Source organism: Thalassophryne amazonica, chromosome 21, assembly GCF_902500255.1.
Source record: "Thalassophryne amazonica chromosome 21, fThaAma1.1, whole genome shotgun sequence".
Taxonomy (NCBI): Eukaryota; Metazoa; Chordata; class Actinopteri; order Batrachoidiformes; family Batrachoididae; genus Thalassophryne; species Thalassophryne amazonica.
Window position 1 is genome coordinate 22,112,026 of NC_047123.1, and position 20,274 is coordinate 22,132,299.

At 41.2% G+C, this 20,274-nt stretch overlaps 1 protein-coding gene across 2 annotated transcripts in view; it reads right to left on the minus strand.

Annotated features, from left to right (window-relative positions):
• Window positions 1-11,482: 11,482 nt before the first annotated feature.
• The window catches only part of fndc1 (fibronectin type III domain containing 1), a 63,755-nt gene continuing 54,963 nt past the window's right edge, over window positions 11,483-20,274 (minus strand). For both annotated transcript variants that reach the window (XM_034161973.1, XM_034161972.1), the window contains 5 exons: window positions 15,382-15,461; window positions 15,077-15,106; window positions 14,384-14,545; window positions 14,172-14,294; window positions 11,483-13,097 (listed from right to left, as the gene is read on the minus strand). In XM_034161973.1, coding sequence (XP_034017864.1) covers window positions 12,982-13,097; window positions 14,172-14,294; window positions 14,384-14,545; window positions 15,077-15,106; window positions 15,382-15,461 — 511 coding nt within the window. In that variant the 3' untranslated portion in view covers window positions 11,483-12,981. The remainder of the gene's footprint in view (window positions 13,098-14,171; window positions 14,295-14,383; window positions 14,546-15,076; window positions 15,107-15,381; window positions 15,462-20,274) is intronic.

The following is a 20,274-nucleotide window of genomic DNA, read 5'->3' on the forward strand; positions in this document are numbered from 1 at the left end:
TCAAAAACTATATGGATTTCATTCATATGTTTTTACGTCAGACATGCTTGAACCCTCGTGCGCATGCGTGAGTTTTTCCACGCCTGTCGGTGACGTCATTCGCCTGTGAGCACTCCTTGTGGGAGGAGTCGTCCAGCCCCTCGTCGGAATTCCTTTGTCTGAGAAGTTGCTGAGAGACTGGCGCTTTGTTTGATCAAAATGTTTTCTAAACCTGTGAGACACATCGAAGTGGACACGGTTCGAAAAATTAAGCTGGTTTTCGGTAAAAATTTTAACAGCTGATGAGAGATTTTGAGGTGATACTGTCGCTTTAAGGACTTCCCACGGTGCGAGACGTCGCTCAGCGCTCTCAGGCGCCGTCGTCAGCCTGTTTCAAGCTTAAAACCTCCACATTTCAGGCTCTATTGATCCAGGACGTCGTGAGAGAACAGAGAAGTTTCAGAAGAAGTCGGTTTCAGCATTTTATCCGGATATTCCACTGTTAAAGGAGATTTTTTTAATGAAAGACGTGTGGACAGGTCCGTGCGTCGGGACGCAGCCGACACGGTGCGGCGGCACAGGAAAAACACCTCGGTGTTGATAACCATTTGTAAAATCCAGGCGGCTTTTGATGGCTTTCAGTGGAGTGAGTATATGAGAAATTGTTTAACAGCTGGACATGTTCCAACTTGTCCTTAAGGCTTCCAACAGAGGTGTTTTTCCTGTGGCGGAGCGTCGCGGCGGCTGCGAGCCGACGCTGCAATCCGCCTGCACGTCTTTCATTAAAAAAAATCTCCTTTAACAGTGGAATATCCGGATAAAATGCTGAAACAGACTTCTTCTGAAACTTCTCTGTTCTCTCATGACGTCCTGGATCAATAGAGCCTGAAATGTGGAGGTTTTCAGCTTGAACAGGCTGATGACGCCGCCTGAGAGCGCTGCGCGACGTCTCGCACCGTGGGAAGTCCTTAAAGCGACAGTATCACCTCAAAATCTCTCATCAGCTGTTAAAAGTTTTACCGAAAACCAGCTTAATTTTTCGAACCGTGTCCACTTCGATGTGTCTCACAGGTTTAGAAAAATTTTGATCAAACAAAGCGCCAGTCTCTCAGCAACGTCTCAGACAAAGGAATTCTGATGAGGGGCTGGACGACTCCTCCCACAAGGAGTGCTCACAGGCGAATGACGTCACCGACAGGCGTGGAAAAACTCACGCATGTGCACGAGGGTTCAAGCATGTCTGACGTAAAAACACATGAATGAAATCCATATAGTTTTTGAAAAAAATAAAAAGGACCTATACTTTATGGACAGCCCTCATACATGTGCCAAATTCTATGCTTTTATCACAAAATGCACAACTGTTATGGAAATTTTAGCTAAGCTGACCACTAATTGTATTGTTGTGAGACTTGAACACTAACCAGTGAGCTGAAGTGATGACTGGATGTCTTTGGGGCAACGTTTCTCTGGAGGATCCTGGGGTACTGGAAAGACTTTGTGTCAAATAAACACTTACTTGGTGAGACTCATCTGATTCATATTACTTGCATCGGGAGCATCAGCTATGACATTTTGGCCATAAGGCACGATTCTCTGGGCATGATCCAGCAGACATGTGCCTCAGTGTTTAAGACTCTATCAAGCGGAAAAGTGCTAGAAGGTGTACATGTTCCGGTTGGGTAGATCAGGTAGATTACTACCTTCAAGAGGTGAAGATGGACCAGTTCTCTGTCTGGGTGGTTGCCACTCAAAACTGATGGTGGCACCGTAGTCATAAACGTGTCAAGTTCAGATACCTCTGCCGAGATTTTGTTTGGCTCTGCTTTAAAAAATTCAAAAGGTGCCTCAGGCCATGACTTCTCTTGGCGTAGACTTTACCGATGATGTATTTGTATCTGCCACATGTGCCTGTGATAATAATGAAGTAATAGAAAACTTGAGCAACTTAAGCATTTACTGTAAATGGAGTGGAGGTGGTTTAATGAACCTTAATCCAAAAGTTATTAATATTTGAAGTGCACTGTCATGAACAGGTGGCTATTCTGAGGTTAGTTGTCAGTTAAACAGTTATTGCTTGTAGGCGCCGCTGACTGATGACGAGCCAAACAGCGCAGACAGATACCGGGCAAGATTAAACTTGAATAGCGGCTGCTGCAACAACAACGCAGCAAAATGCCTTTGAGCACATCGGCTGGTGATTTAACCTGACCTGGCTGGTGAGGTTGGTGATGCGGAGTCAGGCAAGGACATGAAGTAGGAGCTTCAATGGCACTTGACCCCATAGGTACCCCATGTGGACCTGACCTGATCTGACCTATATGGAGGGCTTACCACAACATCTCACATTTGTAAAACTGAAGAAGTAATTGGATGAGTGGTTAAACCTCTTGAGAACCAACAAAAAGTCAAGTTTTTTAACTTCTTGATGTCTCCCACCTGGATGATTGAGAACCTTCATTGATACTTGAGAAAATTCTGGTGGATATGATATTTTACAGTCTTTGGCAGGAAAACAGTTTAAAACTCATCTGTTTGTTGCCTGTAAATCTGTTTAACAATGCATGATGGTGGTGAAATTATGATTGGGCTGATTTGTGCACTCTGACAAATTTATGTAGCCACTCGGGTCCAGTCAAAGTTGGAGAAATCCTTCTCATGGTGGATTGTGGTGGTGCACAGTAATTTATTTAGTACAGATGACTCTACAGGTCTAAGGAAATGGACTTCTTTTTTCCCCTTTTTGGCTGCTCGTGCCAGGTGTCACCACAACAGATCATCCATCTACATCTTTCCTCTGTCAAACTGTCCACTTCCATGGCTTTCCTTTTCTCCTCTTGCCTGGTGACTCCATCCTTAGCATCCTTCTCTTGATACAGTATACACCACATACCTCCTCTGTCCATGCCAAACCATCTCAACCTCACCTATAACATTGTGCCTAAACTGTCCTACTTCTGATATGTTCATTCCTAAAATGTATCTGGTCTTGTTCTGACTGGCTTTCATTCCCCTTCTTTCTAGTGCATATTTGCACCTCCCCATGCTTGTCTTAACTTTCACTGTAGAAAACAATGTCATCTGCAAACATCTTTCCTCCTGTGAGATCTCACCTGTCAACATGTCGATCACCAATTGAAACAAGAAAGTGTAAGAGCCAATGCTCGATGCAGTCCCACCTGCACGTTGAACCCATCCATCATTCTTGCTCCATACCTCACTGTTCTCTCTCTTACAGTACATCTTTGCCATTCCAGACTTCCTCATACAATAGCAACATTTAGCCTCTATACTTTTTTATTTTATTAGTACACGTCTTCCTCACTCCTCAGATGTCCTCTCATGTTCCAAGATGTTATTAAACAGTCTGGTTTAAAACTCCAATGCCATTTCTCCTTACCATCTCCCAGCCTCCACTGCACCAACCATCTTTCCATTCTTCATCCTCTTCACATCTGTCCTCACTTCACGATTCACTTTGTGCATGTCATCGAACCTTCTCTCCATCTCATTCTATGCATTCATTAGCTCCTCAGAATACTCGCTCCACCTTCTCAACACACTCTTCTCACTTGTCAGCACATCTGCATCTTATCACCCTGATGTGGTTCACATCTTTTCCAACATGGACCCTCTCTCTGGTCAATTGGTACAAGTCCATCTATCCTTCTTTGCTATTTGACTTCATTTACAGCTTGACATACACCATTTCCTAAGCTTTTGGCATCTCTCTCTTCACCTCATACTGCATCTCCTTGTACTACTTTCTTTCATTCTCTATCTCAATTCTTTTTTTCCCAAAATGGTTCCTCCTCATAGTTTTCTTTACGCCCTCATTCAGCCACCAAGTCCCCTTATCTTTCTTTCATGCCCAGTACCTTTCTACTTGTCTCCATCACCACTTCTGCAGTAGTTGTCCAGTCATGCAGCATCTCCTCACCACCACCCAGCAACCTATCTCACCTCCTCCCTGAATTACTAACAGCAGTCTTCCTTCTTCTACTTCCACCATCTGATCTTTGTTTTGGGCCGTGCTGTCTTCCTCCGCCTCACCTCCAAAGTAATCCAACAGACCAACATCCGGTAATTTCCAGCTATGATATCCCTGCTGCCACTTTACTGTCTCCAATCTCTTTGAGGCTGAAGGCTTCACCTGATCCATTGAGTCAGCGCCTGTGGTTCACATCCACAGTTGTCCAATAACCGCAAGATGTTGGTGACTCATGATGACTAATGACTCATGGGAGATGCTGAATACACTTCAATGACTGTCACAGAGGAAGCCCAGCATGCAGCAATCAGTGACAGTCTTTAAGTTGTAGTTAATAATTTCCATGTTTGTTTCCACCACATAAAGTAATTTTAAACACAGAAGTCTTGAAATGAGTTTAGGCTTTGACAGAACTGGAATAAGAAGCAGAACTTCACTTGCTGACCTACACTCAAAAGTTTGGACACACATTTGAGTGGAAATTATGTGGAAATAAATGTAATTTTACATTTGATTATGTCATGCTTTATGTGTTTGTCAATGTGCACATACAGGGTGACCCCTCAAAAAAACGACAGAATCCATAAAAATTGTAATAAATCCTACAAAGGTCCAGCAAATTCCTTGAAATTTGCTGGATTTAAACTTCAGTCTGTGTACAATCATTCCCCAAAATTTAATTTATCTTGGTTGCTTTGCATAGAAGTCATGTTCTTTCAAAAATATGCTCCAAATAGTATGATTTGTTGCTAAAATAGGCCTCCGTCATGGAAAAACATGATTTTTATGCAAAGTGGCCAAGATAACTGAAACTTTGGGGAATGATCGTACACAAACTGAAGTTTAAGTCCAGCAAATTGAAAGGAATTTGCTGCACCTTTGTAGGATTTATTACAGTTTGTATCAGTTCTGGGTTTTTTTGGTCACCCAATGCATATGTGAAACATTAACCTGATAGCGTTGACCAAAAGGACGCATGTGGTAAGTTAACCTGGGCAACAGGAGCTGAGTTTTATGCTTCCACTGCATTTGACAACATGAGTAGTATGACCCCATATACTACCATATACCATATGATCCCCCCCACCCGCCCTCCCGCTATAGAAGCCAGTTTCCTGAAGGAAACCCAAATGGAAGTACCGTATTCCTCATGTGTACCTCTCGAGAGAACAAAAGCCATTATTGACATGTCAAACGATAAAACGGATTTCGGACTCATTTACACCCCCGAGTTCTCCAAGCAGAACTGTATTACTTTAATTTTTGGCCCATTCATGTGCCAAGGAAGTGATATAAGTGCAAGCTTAGTTCATAACTGGCTCAGAAATGAAGACTGAAAAGAAAAGAAAAAAAAAAAAAACGAGCCCCAGGCTTCGTCCAACTTGAGTTTAAAAAGAACAGGGAGTTGAGAGCAAAACAACTGGTCCTCTGTCACTGCCGTTTGCCTGTTATGTCATCTTGGAGTTCAGTAAATATTATGTCTCTGAGCAGTTGAGGAGTCCCAGATCTTTAATTTTCACGCAACTCTTTCATGAAAAGGTTGTTCGGAGGGAAAATCCATTTCAGTATCTCTCCATTGTTTATGGCTCTTGTTTGTGCAAACCTGGTCCTGCAGTTCCAGCATTTACTGCAGAGGATGCACAATATCCTCCTGGAATTATTTTTGGATTTCCTCACTGCCTGTATAGTTTATATTCCAGGAAAATTTAATATAACCTTGCAAAGATTTAGCTTGAACTTTTAAGAATGTTGCAGCTTTGTGTCTTGGATCAACCATGTAGGTTAGAATGTAGGAGTAACAGATTGTTGAAACTGAACACACATCAATTGCAAACCTTTTTTTTCCACAGATATGTATTTGGTGTTCTCTTTAAAGATAGTGGTCAGGAGTATTTGTCAAAATAGAAAAACCTAGGCATTGTGGTATCATCACGTACCTGCAGGAAAACTCTTTAACTCTCAAGAACATTGGTGGCGATATGGTTGGTACATTTCAGTTAATTGGACATGATTTGGAAGGACACACACCTGTCTACGTATAAGGTCCTACAATTGACAGTGCATGTCAGAGCACAAATGAAGCATGAAGTCAAAGGAATTGTCTGTAGACCTTAGAGACAGGATTGTCTCGAGGCACAAATCTGGGGAAGAGTACAGAAACGTTTCTGTTTCCTTTGGCGGTCCCAAATGAGCACAGTAGTCTCCATCATCCATAAATGGAAGTGGTTTGGATCCGCTAAGACTCTTCCTAGAACTGGCCACCCGTCTAACCTGAGAGACTGGGGGAGAAGGGCCTTAGTCAGAGAGGTGACGAAAAACCCGATGGTAACTCTGTCAGAGCTCCAGCATTCCTCTGTGGAGAGAGGAGAACCTTCCAGAAGGACAGCCATCTCTGCAGCAATCCACCAATCAGGCCTGTATTGGAGAGTGGCCAGACGGAAGCCACTCCTTAGTAAAAGGCACATGGCAGCCCACCTGGAGTTTGACAAAAGGCACCTAAGGACTCTGACTATATGAAACAAAATTTTCTGGCCTGGCATGAATGCCAGGCGTCATGTTTGGAGGGAACCAGGCACCATCCCTACAGTGAAGCATGGTGGTGGCACCATCATGCTGTGGGGATGTTTTTCAGCAGCGGGAACTGGGAGACTAGTCAAGATTGAGGGAAAGATGAATGCAGCAATGTACAGAGACATCCTGGATGAAAACCTGCTCCAGAGCGCTCTTGACCTCAGAATGGGGTGACGGTTCATCGTTCAGCACGACAATGACCCTAAGCACACAGCCAAGATATCAAAGGAGTGGATTCAAGACAACTCTGTGAATCTCCTTGAGTGGCCCAGCCAGATCCCAGACCTGAATCTGATTGAACATCTCTGTAGAGATCTGAAAATGGCTGTGCACCAATGCTCCCCATCCAACCTGATGGATTTTGAGAGGTGCTGCAAAGATGAATGGACAAACTGCCCAAAGATAGGTGCACCAAGCTTGTGGCACCATATTCAAGAAGATTTGAGGCTGTAACTGCTGCCAAAGGTGCATCAACAAAGTATTGAGCAAAGGGTGTGAATACTTATGTACATGTGATTTCTTAGTTTTTTATTTTTAATACATTTACAAAAAAAAAACTCCAAGAAACCTTTCATGTTGTCATTATGGGGTGTTGTGGGTAGAATGTTTAGGGTAAAAAATGAATGTCCTCCATTTTGGAATAAGGCTGGAAAAAGTGAAGCATTGTGAATACTTTCTGGATGCACCGTACCTGCCAAAGCAATATTCCTGCAAATTTTGGTGAAAATATATCCAGCCAGTTTTTAATTATTTTACAATACCCAGATTTGCTATGTCCTTAGCACACAGGGAGACTCTTGAGCAAATAAATTGCTGTTGAAGATGGCGAAATTCGTTGAGTTAAATGCTAATTTAACATTTTCTATAACTTATTCTACTAAGATACAAAACCCTTTCTTTAGGAGGCACTGTATAAGTTCTCCCATTTAAATAAAATGTGATTAAATAGATGAGTTAGGAAAAAGATCTTTCAAGGCACGCTTCTGAGTTTAAATTTTTCTCTTTTTTTTTTACAACTATAATACACAATGAAATTCATCTTGTTGAATAGCTTTTACTGCTGAGTATAGCTCATAAAAGTATTTGTGTCCAAAAATATCATTTGTCCCTGCTTATAAAATCTGCATCTCGGCTGTTTTCTACACTTTCTTCAACAGACTCGCTTCTAGTGATGATTTAAGCCCTGTAGAATGAAGCCTAACTTTTTCCAGCCCAAATGGTGCGTGACCCACTTCTATCAAAAAGAAACATTAGGAAGAAAAAAAAGCAGCATGTGGAACTCAATTGGAAATCCTGCATTCTTTTCACAGCCATTCCTCTGCGGCCGTAACACTGCTGTTGTTGAACACGTTGTACTGCATCTAAATGCATGAAATTCAGTCCGCCCAAGTCGCCGCGGTAATGACATCGAGGAGCTCAGAAAAGTAGCTGCATTTCTAATGTAAGAGCCACATGTGGAAAGTCAGCTGAGTCTGGAGTCAATCATCCGGCCTCGACCTCCGCCACAGACCTCGACTTTCACTTTGGTGCATGAAAACTATGACTGAAGATGTGACGCACGCTGAGATGAGATCATCACACGTGCGCTATGCATGCAGACGGATGCCATATAAAATAAGCTAAATAGGGTTCAAACTTGTTATGCAACAGTTGAAACCAATGCGACATCAAAAAATTGTTTTAAAGTAATCGGTATGACTACATTGATTTGCAATACCTTAAATCAGTCTGAAAGTACCACAAACTGATTGATGGTTCAGTTTTAATGTGTAAACTAGTTAGTTGAGCTTGTTTCGCTGCTTTTTCCAAGGGTTAGCATGAGGCTGTCGCTCCACTGATCACGCAACGTAAAAATGAAATCAACATATCTGAAAGCGGGAGGCGATATAACGAATAAAAGTACCCATTTGGTTCACAGTTTCTTCGTACTGTCGTACCAGTTCTGAATGGTAACACTATGCAAACAACCGCTAGCGTCTTCTATGCGGAGCTTTCTGCTGCTGTATGCGGTGCTGCCCCCTGGTGGTGAACAAAAGATGGGCAGAGGCAGTGCTAATCTGCTAATGGAGCTAAAAATAATTTGATGGTTAATGATGTGACTTTTGGCCTATTCTGATTTCAACCCGCTCTCACGCCAAGTTCATGATGGCGTCACGAAAAGTGATCTAATCATAAAATGTTAAATATTTGTGATTGTATCATGAAATTTGGGGTGACCGGGGGCGTGTTGGGGTAGTGGTTAGGGTTAAAAAATAGTGACTAAAACTCGAACACATCACAAAAACGTGACTTATTTTGTGACATGTTAGGAAAAAAGCATGAGAATGCGCTGTCAGATTAATCATGGAAATAATCTGTTTCAAACTGCATCAAATTGTTCCACTTAAAAAAATCTATATATGTATATAATATATATTCCAAATTGTATCGTAGCCCATGTATCTAGATATCTATCACATAATTTTATAAGAACAAGATGCACACTTGAGTTACTCCAAAATGGCATGAGTCAAAAACAAATACATGCGCAAATGGGTTTATCATGGTCTGGATTATAAACCTTTGTGGGAGATCCGAGATCCAGATGACGGATTGGATCCAGAAGTTTTTTGTTGTTGTTGTTGTTTTATGTTGTGAAAATGCTTCCACTTCGAGGGCTTGAAGGATATTTAAAATGTTTGTTGGGTTTATGAAGCTGTTTCAAAGTTTAATACCTTGGGTTAATATCAGTTTGGAACACAATCCTGTTTTCCTGCTTGTGGTTCCTCATTGTCCCGTTGTGCTGGCAACCATTTATCCATTTATTTTGGTCCGTCTGACAACTCCCATCATGACTGACTGGGGTGCGTTGTTTGTCGGAGCTCACGTCATTGATTTTCCTGTCTTGCTTTGCTCCTGATGTCCTTCATTTTAGACGGGGTCCTGCCCGGCTCTCCCTTTGTGCTTTTCGAGTTCCTCCCACAGCCCAAAGACGTGCAGATGCAGTTATTTTAGTCTGAAGCATCAGCATTCTCTGCTTAGGCCAAATGCTATGGTAACTCATTCCTCACCGAGAACATATGGCCGCAGAAACTTTTCATCTCCAGCATGCCTCATAAATATGTTTGACACCTGACAGACATCCACCAAAATTTTTGACAAATCTGTTTGCCGTCACCCCAGAACAATCACTACTAATAGGAACTATTCTATTTTGGAATTTTCCCATCATTTACTACATTTACTTAAAATGTGCGCACACCAACAACTTGAACAACCCCAGTCACTTGAGTGCTTCAAATAAAGAAGTGCAGGCTGCAACTTTGATTGTTGAAGCAGAAATTCTGAAAGCAGTCATTTAGTTCTTTGGGTTAAAAGCTGATCCTGTCTAAATTGGAGTTCCTTCTGACTACAAGAGGACAGTTACAGGACAAAATGAGGAGAATGAATGGTGGCCAAACAGACACAATGGACCTTGGAGATCATGCTAGGTCTTTATTGGGACTAGGCACTGGAATGGCAAGGTACTGGATCCAGATTTCTCTAGATCCCAACTGGCTACCATCCAGGAAGACCTGTATTACCCTGTTTTCCATAACAACCACCTGTCTGGTGTTACATGAGCATCGCCTTGGCCCTGTCCAATTGTTGGTGTCATCAGCAAGGATGGTTAACTGGTTTCTGACCTGTCCAGTGTCACAGATGACACTAGCAATGCAAGAGTTAGGCCTCATCTAGACCTAGTACCAAAGACATCCAGTTGTAATCTTAGGTCACTATCTGATGTCAAAGACTGACAGTCATAAAGTTAAACCAAAAGCACTAGTGTTATAAAGACTTGAAATGACACTTTTCTGCAAAGGTATCAGCATCGCCACTACTGCCAAGGGAATTCTTTACATCATTAGATCTTCCCACAAGTCTTTTGACATCTGAGATCCCAGAGACATGTCACTGCTGATGCAAGTTAACCTCTCAATGATCTCAACACTCTTTCCACATGATTGCTCAGTCCAAGAAATCATTGACAGTCTTCATCTTCCTCTTGAACCAGGTGCAATGAGGACATATCTGGTCTCCACATAGATCACAGCATCATCTGCAAAGTGTAGGTCAGTGAAGAACCTGTCCTTGTAGGTAAAGGCACACAAATCTGTTCATGACTTCACCAACACCCAGTCCATCCAAACATGAAAGAGTTGGGGCCAAAACCCAACCCTGATCCCGGTCTTCACTGGATCAGACTCCAAAAGGAGCCTTAAATCACATTAGAGATAACTTTAGAAACAGGGAGATGTTACTTTTATGATAGTTTTAAACTTGAGTGAATATTTATAAGTATTGTTTGTCTTGATTCTTTTTTGTGAAAATGTTTTGGACTCTTGGTATTTTTAGTAGTGTGGTTGCAGTGGAATTGCTTGTGTGGAAAAATGAATATGTCGTACACTTTCTAAATGGAGGATATTCCCTTGAGACAAAAATGATGACTTCTGCAGAATGGGGTTTTCAACTTGAGTGGGAATTGTTACCGGAAATAGAGAAGCAGCAGCAGCCTTGGTGACCACCAAACCTCGGCTTCGGAAAGAAACGAACAAGCTGATTTCAACCTCAACCACACCTGCCTTAAAATTCCATCATGCATTTGTTCATAAAAATATTCTCTGCAACAAGCCCAGACATGTCCAGGCACCAGACAGGTATATAACATATTAAATAAGAAAAACAAGACCCTGCTTTTCTCTTTGTGCTCATTATATGTCCTTTTAGTTTGAGAGAATAACTGTTTTAGACTTTTTTAATACTTCACCCATCGTACTAGATGTTCTACCAGTTGGCGCACCTAGTGCCTGCCTGTTAGTCACATCTTCCATTGGACTGATGAAGTAGATCTGAATTGCAAGTAGACACTTCTGCTGGAAAAGAATGTGCTTGTGAAAGAACATCAGATGATTCTTGGATTTAGATGACTGTGGTTTTCATAGCACCTTTATTTAATCTCCCGCATTTCCTGAGCAAATACTTTGTCTTTTATTCTTTATCCGTAAATACTAAACTTTATACAGTATCTGATGAATACCTAAAAAGTGTTTAAAAAACAAGAAGAAGGTTCAACAACACATAATAGGGGAACAAGGACTGCCCCCTTTGGCCACCCTCTCCCCTCTAAAGTAGCTCCAAGTAGTTTGGGGTGGGATGGGGGGTTCCTTGACAATCCCAAAACATAATCTGGATGTTCACAAAAATAATTGCCCTCAAAACAGATATTAAAGATGGTGTACAAAATGGCCGTCAAAATATGATATTCTGTTATAATTAATTCTATTGTTTATGATGACGCATTGTCAAGGAAAACATTCATTTGGGGGCCATTTTGTATTCCATTTTGAATTTAAAACTCATGAAGGAGGCCATCGAGGTACAACTCAATTTATTGTGACATGCAACTGTCTTCCCATGGAAAATTGTTGAATATGAAATACTAACATTTTGAATTTGTTGGGGGTCAGCCCCACGAGGAGCTCATTCTGTAAGACAGAGTTCCTTTCCGGCAATCGACTTTTGATGTCTCACTGAAACACAGTGCCACCCCATGGACTGGAGACTAAGGTTAAATGAACTGTATAATAAGTCTTCTTAAAAAGATTCTTCACATTTAATGAGGTAAGCTTGCACACGTTTACCTCCGTAAGAATCCTATCCATAATACCAGACATTTCTAATACCGTTTTGCCTGTTTAGTGGTAAAAAGAAGCGGATTAGTGTGTTTTGTTTTGTTTTTGTTTTTTAGCTTGTCCCATACAATTCCATTATGCAGGTAGTTAGTCTATAGTCACAAATGAAACCCGAAATGTCCACTATGGGCGCCATCTTGAACATTTGGCTTGAAGCCGCTTTTTTTTTATTATTATTATTATCCTGGTTGTGTTTTGGAGTCATCCAAGGAACCCATAAAACTGTTTTTTTGTTTTTTTTATAATTCGGGGTAGGGGGCTTCCATACTACAGAGTATTTGTCAAAGGCATCTATGAAATACAAATAAATCTCACAAACAACAAAAACTGAACAGACCTATACAAACCTTAAGTGCCCTTTCTTACAGTTTGTTTTTCGGTTGTGCATTAGAATGAGATAAATAAGGCTGGTTCGGGATCCGTCTCTGAAATTATTTGAAGTAGTACAAGGACACTTTGTGATAAGAGTTAAAGCAAGAGCACACATGCTTCTTTTTCCCCTCATATACAGACTGCTTTCTATAAAAAAGTGCATTGTAATGATATACATTATTTTGTTTAAAAGTATTATATTCTCTTTCTGTGGAGCCATTGTGAATCTGTAGTGGTGTCTTTCTGCTGTGGGTGTCAAAAGTCAGGTTTTTTTTTTTTCAGGGCGGAACAAGTCAGGAAGCTGCAGCAGGGTGAAGAACATTTGCCCTCGGTCACAACATCTCGTGCACTCCTGTGTTACCACTTCCCAGGAATGGGCACCCCGCACTCATACCAGCCCACAAAAGGATGGGGTGTACGTCGACCGATAAGTCCAAATGTGACTGGCTCCTGTCTGTATGCACGGTAGAAACCTGTGGCAAAAACAAATTTAAAAGTGGTTAATTTCTCAGTCCCAAGCATGCAAAGCCTGCAGTTCCATAAACGGCCACTTGAGGCCGACTCTACAAATGAGTCTTGAAATGAGAAAACCAAATTGAGAAAGACATTATTTCTGTTTTTATAGGGAGTTTCCACTGAATCAGTTTAAGTTATTTTAAGCCATAAAGTTATCAGATATTAGGGGTGTGGTCACGTTGAGTGACACCTACTGTGCTGTCGAGTTCAGGGCCCCGCTAGCATAGGCTGCTAGTTACTGTGGACTCAACTGTTTGTCGTTTCTGAGCATTTTATTTAAAATATTTGAACTAATATGGCTTACCATGTGGTTTATATTACTAAAGGACTATCACAGAAATCAGTATTTCCTTTGAGCGAAATTTTAGTGTTATTTAATTTGTATGTTAAGCCTCGTGAGCACAGTTAGCAAGTATCGACAGCTTGATGAAATTAGCCCCACTGGAGATGCCGAGATTACTCAGTCAAAATATGTGAGCCATAGTTTTTAATACCCGCGCCCAAGCCGTCTTATGAAAACCACCACACAGTCCACAAAAATATATGTTAATCAAACACCCAAACCCAGGTTAGCTTGTTAGCCTTAGCTTGTTTGATAACTACTATAGGAGTGTACATGGGGTTCATTTGATTATTGTTTGGTAAGTATATATTATCTCTCCTAGAGATAACATTCTGTGCAGTCGTCTGAAAATACTACAACCACGCAGTGTTACAAAAAAAAGTCACTAGATTATATGTTATAATTGCATCTAATTTGCACATGGCAGGAAGATGAACAACATGTTGTTCTCTTGAAGATTTGATTATTTTGTTTGCTTGGAAGGGTTCTTTTGGTGAAGTTGGAGTAGGTAAGACAAGTGGTGACTATATAATGGTAAAGTATTAAACCACATTTGAAGTTATTTAACTCATTCATGAAAATGGTAAGGAGCCAATTAATCAAGGAGACTAAGGGACTGGTTATATGGAATATGTGATAAATTTGGTTCGCATAAATCACGATTTTTGCACATTTTGCTTGTGTTTACCTTGTGCTGTAGGCAGGAGACTTGATTGGTAAGACGGACCTGTCCTTCCATCCCTGTAGGAGTCCACAAATTGGCAGTGGTCTTCTCCTTGGCCAAAGGTGTCCCCTATACTGTAAAAAGGCTCTATGGACAGTAGTGGAGGGTTAATATTTATGATTATTTTGATTAATCCGTTTATATATTTGCAAGTTAGCCGTGAAGTTATACATTACCTCTAAGACCCTCTCCCATGAAGATTTTGTATCGTAGGGAGTTACATAAAACCACTCCCACAAACTTCCTGTACCAGGTCCGTTTGACGTACTGGCCACCCTTACAGGCGCTGTGGGCTGAGTTATACTTGAAACTAAAGGGGATCCATATTGGCTCTCCACCTGAAATGTCAGGATTAAAAGGTAGAGGATTACATTGTGTCTGCAAAAACTATCCTCTTTTAAATAGACATATCCTGCATACATTGGGAGGAACTGCAACAAGAACAGAAGAAAATGTACATCAAAATTCAAGTAAATCAGTTCTGTTTACTTGAATGAGGTAAAACCCAGCAAAAATTATTTTCCGTAAATGGCTTCATGCTGATTTCTAAAAGGTAAACTGTACATCATTTATGTTGAATTTTCCTTCTTTCTAAGTTGCAGTGTGCTAAAGTTTTATTGTTGCAGTTGCACTTGTACCAAACAAACAAACTAAATGTATAGACAAGTTAAACAGTATGGGGCTTAACAATGCACTCTGAGGAACTCCACAGGTGAGAATAGCATGAAAAATAAGGCCACACATACTTTGTAAAATGTGTGAGGAGATAAAATCCATGCGGGATTAAATTCCAGCATGTTTTATAACAGGATGGTAGTGTTCGCTTGCAGTGTTTAAATCAGACATATGCAGCTGGCGTATGGACTTACCAGGTGGCCTTTCAATAAGGAGAGGATCATCTGAAAGGGAGAATAAAATCAGTACTGAGAGAAGAACAAGTGTGATGTATTCAGCAGAATGAAAGCTCTATCATGCACTCAATGAGGTGTCCATCTGGAAGCCAGTTTCCATTGTGAGGATTATTATGTCTGTCGTTCTCTGCTGAAAATGGAACCTCACTAAAACATTTTAATTCAGTGCTCACATTAATATAGAGAAGGCTGAACTCGAGGTTGAAATGCAGATGATGGGGTGCCTGAAAGTTTATTCCTGCAAACACTGACGTCATACACACCTGATTCAGTCACGTAGGTGAGTGTATCACTGATGGGTCCCAAACCAAACACATTCTTGGCCTGGACTTTGAAATAGTACCTGAGTGCAAATAAAACCACAGCATTAGGACTTGATGAGAGGTTTTGTTGTGAAATTGCCTTATTGACAACTGGCTGATTGTGCAGAGCAGATCTGTGGTATAAGGAGTTGGACTTCTGATATGTAGACTTGGGTTCGATTCCCAGTCACACTACCTATTTAGGTCCCTTGACAACAAACTTTATCTGCATTGTATCAGTCCATGCCAAACCTGTGAGCATGAGCTCATGCCGCACATCAGTTTGTCCACCGTATCATTGGTTCTGGATGGTGAAAACCCAAACAGACAACCGATCCATCTACACCGCTCGAAAATAGCCATCCATCTGATGCAGCCATGTGAAACTTGGATATCCCCTTGGCTTTCTCAACACTGAGGCACCTGCATGCTGGATCATGCATAGAGAAACATACCATATGTCCAAAATGTCCCAGTCTACAAAGCTGTAAATGGGTAACAACCTTGGATGGGGAAGTACTGCAATCTGCGACTACCATGTGTCCCATCCAAGGAGAGTCAAAGACTCATCTGCTTCATGCTATGGAATTCCAGGATGTGCACCTGCACCAATGGACCTCGGGGCCTATAAAGGGCTTACTTGATTGTACAGAATGGGTAGATGAGTGGGACAGGGGTTGGACTACTAATATGTAGACCTAAGTTCTGTTCCGACTCACACCAGTCCACCCAGCTGCAAATGGGTACCAACCTCAGCTGGGGAAGTAACTTTTGACACACTGGTGTCCCAATCAGGTAGTTGTAGACTTTTAACACCTTCACGCTTCGGTATCCCGGCACAAACAGTCGCCAAGGGTCTATATAGGAACTAGCCTCTTTTGTTCTTCTGGATACTTGTGAATTAAATATTATTAAATGATTCGGCATGATCTAGAATTGGAATGACTTCATCGCTGGTCTGGTATGTCTGTCGTTTCTTTGTACAAATCCAAAGTGTGTACAACACAATAAAATGAGCATTTGGCTCACACTGAAGTGAGAAGATTGGAAGAGGAGTGAAGGAGATGTAGAGATTAGCAGAGGATAAAAATGAGGGGATTTGGGATTATAGTAAGATCATGACAGATATACAGTGAAAATGACTGAATGAACCAGGATACGTTAAAGACAGGAAGGAAACTTGCCTGACAATGAGACAGATTGGAGTGAGGCGGTGAGGTCACTTTATATTTGGGTGGTGGAGGGATTAAAAACACCATAAGCGACAACGTCGAGAGTTTGCAAACTTTTTCCACTGCAAACGGCAGACGTCTGGGGTCGAGAGTGCGCTCACTGCTGCGGCCTCGTGTGCTTACGCGCGCTCCTCCGAGCCACGAGGTTACATACAGTAGGTTCACGGTACATTAATTTTGAGTCGAAAACCTTCACCGCATATGAGCCGTGAGGTCTGGATCCAATAACCGCAGCCACGTGACAAACGCGCACCAAAATCTATATACATCACCACCAAAGAGAGACGAAAGCAGGGCAGCTGCAGTGAGATGATGTAATCATGAAGGAAGAAACCCAAGAAGAAATGTTGACGGAAGAAATGTGAGCCGTCGCAAAAAAATACAAAACAAACACCAAATCACAAAAAAGCTCTGAAATGAGATTAAATCCAGGATGCAATGGGGAAACTTTCAACACACAGACTTCTTACTACCTTTCCTTTAGCTAACAAAGTAATACTGCAGGTTTTCTTCATCATCCAGAGCCAGTCCAGGAACCTGGCAAGAGCTTTTCAGCATGAAGTCATTGGAGAAGACTGATGCTTCAGAGATGCAGAAACCAAAACCAAAAGCCATTTAGCTACCAAAGACACTGAACCTTCACGACCCCAGTATAAAATGACAGATATTCTGGCTGCGCTTCCAAAACAGACAAGTCCAGACGCTTCAAATTCACCAATCAATCAAACAGTCAACATTTATTCACACAGGCCTTTACTCGTAGAACAACCAGAATGTGACCAAGGGGCTTTAGAGATTAATCAAGAAAAAAAAATGACAAGGAAAAAGTGCACAGCATACAATAAAATCATAAGAGGCAGATAATAAAAAATGCAGAGAGTTACAAGGTATTAAATGCTGTTTGAAATAAGTAAGTCTTGAGCTTAGATTTAAAAGTTACTGCATCAGTAATAGTGCGTATATCAGGGTAACGTTTTCCATCATTTGGGGTCAGCAATCGAAAAGCAAAATCCCCCGGTGGCTTGTATCTCAACGTCAGGACTGACGAGATGACTGCCCTGTTGCAGTTGTGAAGAGTTAAAATCTCAGACAGGTAACATGGGGCAAGACCTTTAACAGATTTTAAAACATAATGGAGAGCAGAACACAATTTATAGTTTACTACCCCAATCAAGAAACCCATCTATATATTATTAAGAGACAAGTTTGTGTGTGTGTGTGTGTGTGTGTGTGTGTGTCCCTCTCCTGTCCAAACAGCACCACAGAATTGAGCCTAACTTGGTACACATGTACTTTGACATACGGGGAGTGACATAGGCTATTGAGCACTTTAGCAGTAGTAGTAGTTATGGGGAGAGACACATTTGTGCTGCAGAACTGAGCCAAACTTGGTACACATATACTTTGATATACGGGGAGTGACATAGGCTATTGAGCACTTTAGTAGTAGTAGTAGTTATGGGGAGAGACACATTTGTGCTGCAGAACTGAGCCAAACTTGGTACACATATACTTTGATATACGGGGAGTGACATAGGCTATTGAGCACTTTAGTAGTAGTAGTAGTTATGGGGAGAGACACATTTGTGCTGCAGAACTGAGCCAAACTTGGTGCACATATACTTTGATATACGGGGAGTGACATATGCTATTGAGCACTTTAGTAGTAGTAGTAGTTATGGGGAGAGACACATTTGTGCTGCAGAACTGAGCCAAACTTGGTACACATATACTTTGATATACGGGGAGTGACATATGCTATTGAGCACTTTAGTAGTAGTAGTAGTTATGGGGAGAGACACATTTGTGCTGCAGAACTGAGCCAAACTTGGTACACATATACTTTGATATACGGGGAGTGACATAGGCTATTGAGCACTTTAGTAGTAGTAGTAGTTATGGGGAGAGACACATTTGTGCTGCAGAACTGAGCCAAACTTGGTACACATATACTTTGATATACGGGGAGTGACATAGGCTATTGAGCACTTTAGTAGTAGTAGTAGTTATGGGGAGAGACACATTTGTGCTGCAGAACTGAGCCAAACTTGGTGCACATATACTTTGATATACGGGGAGTGACATATGCTATTGAGCACTTTAGTAGTAGTAGTAGTTATGGGGAAAGACACATTTGTGCTGCAGAACTGAGCCAAACTTGGTACACATATACTTTGATATACGGGGAGTTACATAGGCTATTGAGCACTTTAGTAGTAGTAGTAGTTATGGGGAGAGACACATTTATGCTGTAGAATTGAGCCAAAATTGGTACACATATACTTTGACATACAGGGAGTGACAAAGGCTAATGAGCACTTTAGTAGTTGTAGTAGTAGTTGTAGTTAAGGGGACAGACACTTTTGTGTGGCATCATCATTGGCAAGTGTGCTAAAAGGTATTTTTCTATTCTCTTTTTTTCCTAGTAGTAGTAGTATTCATAAGAATATATACTTTCGTGATGCCCTAACAGTTCTCTGGAATCTGGGATAGGTGGGAGGTGATAGCTTTGTTGGTGAAGATAAAGTATTCATTTCAGTCATTGAATCAAACCCGCCCTGGGGCAAGTAATTGGCTAGTAGTATAGTATAGAGAGGTTTGTGTGACAGCAACATATTTCTGTTCCCAATGAACTCACTCAGCTGCAATTAAACGTTCTCCCATAAATATACCATCAACCTATACAGAAACTGTTTAAAATGTTTGTTTCCATTTGAAGTACCAGATGCACAGGATTAGTAGCATGTGCTTTTGTCACAAAAGTGCTAACATGGACTTTGAAATTCTTTTATCTACCCTCAGAAACGTGTGTAAAAATGAAACTTTTGGATTGTTTTACAAATATTGTGTATATTATCGAGTGCTACTACTTTGGTGTGTAGCCCATCCACATATGGTTTTTGTGGTGGAGAACATAGTTCACATTTCCAGGCTTGATTGTGTCTCTGTTCTGAATTCATATCCATGTCTACTTTATTTACATTTCTGCATCTCAAATTTGACCAAATATTTGACAGAAACTTGTCTTCCATAATTTACCCCAACAACTCATGTTCCAACCCTTCTACTAAAAGTAAAGTTTCAAAGAAGAAACATTAACATCCATGTTTTCAAGATTTAATGACTCTTTCTTGCCTCTTGAACCACTTCTCAACTAACCTTTATGAAAATAGGTCTATGTTTTTGTGTTTGACTTCTTTCTTGGCCCATACTCCACCACTCCATTGAGATCAGGTCTGTGTTGGTTCACTGTGCATTGCCGCTCCAATTGACACCCACCAAGAGAGACCAGTGGTCTATCCCTATCTCCAAAAAAAAAAAAAAAAGCCATCCATCTGCCACAGCCAGTAGATGTGTTAGTACCCCCTAGGAGTCTTGCATCCTTGGGGACTTCAATATGGTGTTTGTCCACCGAGTTTCTACTTGTAACAGGTTAAAATCCAACTTGAGTAACTGCTGATAGTAAAGTTGGAAGCTGTTCAGCTTTGATTGCTTGTACTAGTAAGTTATACCTGTTCCAATCTTTGCCGTTAGCTATTTGCAGTACTGGCCTTGCTACTGTGGTGGTTTCTACTGGGATTCCACAGTAGGCTGTTGGAATTTGTTGCTCTCACAGCTTGTG